General features: G+C 53.8%; 1 protein-coding gene across 1 annotated transcript; it reads left to right on the plus strand.

Annotated features, from left to right (window-relative positions):
• Window positions 1-1,578: 1,578 nt before the first annotated feature.
• LOC141731613 (olfactory receptor 14A16-like) lies at window positions 1,579-2,511 on the plus strand. The gene has a single exon (XM_074558024.1). The coding sequence runs from the start codon at window positions 1,579-1,581 to the stop codon at window positions 2,509-2,511; it is 933 nt and encodes a 310-aa protein (XP_074414125.1).
• The last annotated feature ends 2,494 nt before the right edge of the window (window positions 2,512-5,005 follow it).

Here is a 5,005-nt window from a genome sequence, read left to right on the forward strand (position 1 = left end):
ACTTAAAGAAACTTCAGAGTTTCAATTTAATTTTGAGTTCTTAAGAAGTTTTTGAAGACACTCTCAGGGACTGGTTCTGATGTAAACAACACCAAATCCCCAAGAGGCTCATTAAATTTCTTGTGCTGTGTCTGTGCTGCTGAGCTTTAAAGGAACAGCTCTTCCCAGCACCAGCTCCTCTCCCAGCCCAGAAGGGCTGAGGGCTCTGCCTGCAGGCACTGAGGGGACAGGAGCCAGGCCGAGACAGGCTGAAGGCAATCAGGATTGGGAAGACATTGAGCTGAGACTTCACTTGGGGAAAGATCTTCACAGCCCTGTGCATGGTGAGTGTGTGGGTGCAGGGCAATGTACCCTGTGCTCCTGGAGGGATGTCCTGGAGCCAGCACACCCCACAGCCTGGGGGATGTGTCAGGAGGACTCTCCCAGTTTCTCTGTGGCACAGGAGGAGGAGGAGGAGGAGGAGGAGGAGGAGGATGTGCTGCAGGGCAGGGCTGCCCTGGGCACCGTCAGAGGGACAGGGCAGGACGGCTCCTGCTGCCAGGGACGGCTGCAGGGGCTGAAGCTGGGGCTGCAGCCAGGGCTGCCCAGAGCAGCTCCTGCAGCCCTCAGGGCTCTTGGCCAGCCCAGGCATGTGCCACCTGCCAGGGGCAGCTCTCAGCCTACCTGGCAGCTCCCCATGGATGCTGCAGGGGAGAAGTTGGAGGTGGAAGGAGTCACCCCCATCAGGGCAGATTCCTCCTGCTGTGGAGATGGTGCTGCGTGGCCAGAGCTGCTCTCAGCTTTCTCCTAAAGGGAAGGGAAAGGGGCTGTCAGCTTTACCCGTGTCACTGAGACTCCTGCACTGTCAGCCTGGGCATTAGCAGATGGGCCTCAGATCTCCCTCAGAAAGTGCCTCCTCAGCCTCCTCTCCCTACAGACAGCAGCAGCACCTTGGCTTGCAGCGTCTCTGTTTGTCTGGCCTGCCCTTAAGGCCCTGGTGCCAGGGAGATGCCCCTGGGCAGTGCCCAGTGCTGGGAGGTGTCTGCAGGGCAGAGCTGAGCCCCCAGGGCTGGGCTGGGGTCGGGCAGCACTGCCAGGGACAGGGCTCGGATATGGAGAAACAGCTCCCAGTAGGCGTGGCTCCAGGTAGCAGAGAGCCAGACCAACCCTTGGTATCCATTCCTGTCCAGCTACACAGGGAAAGAGAGAAGGATTTGGATAAAATTATTTTTAAACTGAGTGTTCAAAAAGTCGATTTTATTTCTCAATAAATTTTTAAGTACAGGCACCCTACAGCAGAGGAGATGTAATGATCAAATGACTCCTGGGGTGGGGAGTAGCACTGACTGCACTGAGGCACAGGAAGCCCTGTTTCCCCTCTGAGCTCTGCAATGTTCAGCCTGTGAGCAGTGCTAAAGATTAGGCAGGTACTCAGCAGCACAAGCTCAAAATGAAAGAAAGTTTAGCCAAATTTCCTCACATGAAGAGAAATTATTTTGCAGAGATTGACAAAAATATTACATAGAACTGACTCAAAAAAAATTGGTCGCACCTTGTCAATGTCTTCTTTCAACAGTCCACTATGCCCAGAGTGAACAAATGTCGAACAGCAGCTCCATCAGGCACTTCCTCCTGCTGGCATTGGCAGACACGCGGCAGCTGCAGCTCCTGCACTTCTGCCTCTTGCTGGGCATCTCCCTGGCTGCCCTCCTGGGCAATGGCCTCATCATCAGCGCCGTAGCCTGCGGCCACCACCTGCACACACCCATGTTCTTCTTCCTGCTCAACCTGGCCCTCAGCGACCTGGGCTCCATCTGCACCACTGTCCCCAAAGCCATGCACAATTCCCTCTGGGACACCAGGGACATCTCCTACTCAGGATGTGCTGCTCAGATATTTATGCTTGTTTTCTTCATTGGAACAGAGTTTTCTCTCCTGACCATCATGTGCTATGACCGCTATGTGTCCATCTGCAAACCCCTGCACTACGGGACCCTCCTGGGCAGCAGAGCTTGTGCCCACATGGCAGCAGCTGCCTGGGCCAGTGCCTTTCTCAATGCCCTTCTGCACACAGCCAATACATTTTCACTACCCCGGTGCCATGGCAATGTCCTGGGCCAGTTTTTCTGTGAAATCCCACAGATCCTCAGGCTCTCCTGCTCCAAATCCTACCTCAGGGAACTTGGGCTCATTGTGATTGGTGCCTGTTTAGCATTTGGCTGTTTTGTGTTCATGGTTTTCTCCTATGTGCAGATCTTCAGGGCTGTGCTGAGGATCCCCTCTGAGCAGGGACGGCACAAAGCCTTTTCCACCTGCCTCCCTCACCTGGCTGTGGTCACTCTGTTCCTCAGCACTGATCTATTTGCCCACTTGAAGCCCCCGTCTATCTCATCCCCATCCCTGGATCTGGCCCTGTCAGTTCTGTACTCGGTGGTGCCTCCAGCCCTGAACCCCCTCATCTACAGCCTGAGGAACCAGGAGCTCAAGGCTGCAGTGTGGACACTGATGACTGGACTATTTAAGAAACATTAAACTGCTGGGCTGTTTCTGAAAATCATTTGTAATAAAAATTATCTTTGGTACTTCTTTTCGGTTTCATTTTGGAGGCTCTTTTTCATTGTCTTACTTTCTTAATATTGTCCCTAACTGAAAGCCAATGATCCTGCCATATCTCGTTTTATTCCGCCACACTTTCACTGAGACCCACAGATTGTGTCAATAAGGAGCTGTGCTCTTGGTGGGTTTAAATGCCTTAAGGCCTTCCCAGCAGACTTTTCACAGCAGATCCCCCTTCTGTTGCCTTCTCTGGAGCTGCAGCAGCAATGTCTGTGTGCAGAGCTGGGGGCAGATCAGTGCTGGCCCAGCAGCTGTGCCCAGCAGCAGCAGCACTTGGTGTTGCCAGTGTTGCTGCCGTGGCCCTGCCCCACTGCCCTGGTGGCCCTGGTGTTGCTGTACGGCCTGAGTGCTATCGGGGCCGGGCACAGCCCTGGGGGTTGCAGTGCCAGGGCTGCAGTAGGGACAGGCCATGGGCACTGCTGCGGCAGCGCTGATGCCTCAGCCCAGGGCCTGGGGGCTCCAGGCTCCTTGCCCAGGCTCTCAAGAACACACGCAGGCCAAAGCTCAGCACAGAAAAGCCCCGTGAGCAGCCCCAGGCTGGCCGTGGGCAGGCTGGGGGCAAGCAGCATGGCTGGTGCTCTGCAAGGGCCCTGGGGCAGACAGGAAGAAGCAGCAGAGCAGGGGCTGATCCCCCAGGTCCTTTTCTGCCTGGCCACTGTCTAGCCACTCTGTCCCCAGCCTGCAGCCCTGCAGGGGTTGTTGTGGCCAATGTGCAGGACCCATGACTTGGTTTTGTTTATTCTCACATTGTTGGATTTGGCCCCTGGATTGAGCCTGTCCAGGTCCCTCTGCAGAGCCCTCCTACCCTCCAGCAGATCCACACTCCAAGCTAACCTGGTCACCACAGTTCCATGAGGCCATAAAGTGTCACAATGGTCTCCATGATTCCATGAGGCCCTTCAGTGTCAACATGGCATCTTTGTTCTATAGGACCTCTTGGTGTCACAAAGTCCCTTGGATCCTTGGGTTCCTTCTACGGTGTCACAATGGATCCTTGATTCCCTGAGGTCTCACAGTGCAGCAATGCTGTCCTTGGTTCCACAGTGTCACAATGGCCACTTGGTCACAAGGAGCACCAAGGTGTCAAACGTTTCCTTCATTCCATGAGTTCCTGCAGAGCAACACTGGCCCCTTGGTTCCATGGGGCTCTGCACTATCACAATGGCCTCCATGGTTCCACAAGGCCACACAGTGGTTCCTTGGTCCCATGAGGCCCCAGAGTGCCCCAATGGATTCCCTGGTGGCACAGTGTCACAATGGACCCCTGCTTACCCATGGGCACCAGAGTGTCACAATTTTTCCTATATGTGCTGGTTTTGCATTAATTGACATGTGGTGAGGAGGGAAGAAGCCACCTACAGAAATGATAATTCTGAGAAGAGCTGCTGAGAGCTTCCTCTGTGCCTAATAACAGCAATCAGTGACTAGTTTTGAATACTGACAACTTGTTAAATCACTAGAATGCTGAACATGCCTCTATGAACATGCATGTTAAAAACAAACTAACCCTGGGAAAAGCTCTCTCTTCCTTCCAGCTTGGGAACAGGTAACAAGGCTGGCCTGGCTCCTGTCTCAGCCGGGCCAGGCTGGATGGGCACTGCCACAAGGCCGGGCCCCTTCTCAGGGACCCTGCCCAGCCCTGTCCCAGCAGAGCTGGGCACCAGCAGCTGCCAGGCAGGGGCAGGAGAGGCCATCAGGCCATGGCGTGTTCCAGCTGAGATCTCAGCCATTTCACCCCAGTGTGGCCCTGCACGAGATCATGTGGCTGAGGCCAGAGGCGGCCTTGTAGCCCACACTGAGAGTGGCCCTCTGCCTGGAATTGAACGCAGCAGGGGCCAGAGACCGGCCATGGGGCTGATCCTGACACAGCCCCCAGGGCAGCCTGAAAATTCAATCACTGCGATTGCTTCGGCTGCCACACGGCAGGAATCACATGAGCATCTGAAGGCCCTGGGTGAGATATTAACTCTTTCAGTGCATAGATAAGGCTTGCAGACCTGCAGTCCTGCCTCAGGTGAGAGAAAAGGACAGAGTGAAGACATGTAGAGAACAACATAATCCATGAAGGTCAGTTAGATGAAGTCAAGTCCCAGATGGGAGGGATGAGGAGATGCCTCAGTTCTAGGCTGAAATTCTCTTGTAAGGCTACGGAAAAATATATAATTGATACATCAGACTTTTTTTCCCTGTAACTCATTGAAAATATGCGGGGATGAAGTGTTCAAATTGTAGATATGAGCAAAGGTATTGATGCCAAAGCAAGCTGTGATCCCATGAGAAGTTTGAACAGAGGGAGAGAAGAGTGATGAAGAAAGACCCTTTGGCCCCAGGGAAAGAAGAAAAAGGCCTCTGTTCCCAAATATGAAGATGATCTCAGAGACAGATAAAGAGAATCTTTGCTCTTGAACAG

This window comes from Zonotrichia albicollis, chromosome 24 (assembly GCF_047830755.1).
Source record: "Zonotrichia albicollis isolate bZonAlb1 chromosome 24, bZonAlb1.hap1, whole genome shotgun sequence".
Taxonomy (NCBI): Eukaryota; Metazoa; Chordata; class Aves; order Passeriformes; family Passerellidae; genus Zonotrichia; species Zonotrichia albicollis.

Bases quoted from the DNA above. Each gene is read 5' to 3' on its own strand.
- LOC141731613 (XM_074558024.1), top strand. From the start codon at position 1,579: ATGTCGAACAGCAGCTCCATCAGGCACTTCCTCCTGCTGGCATTGGCA.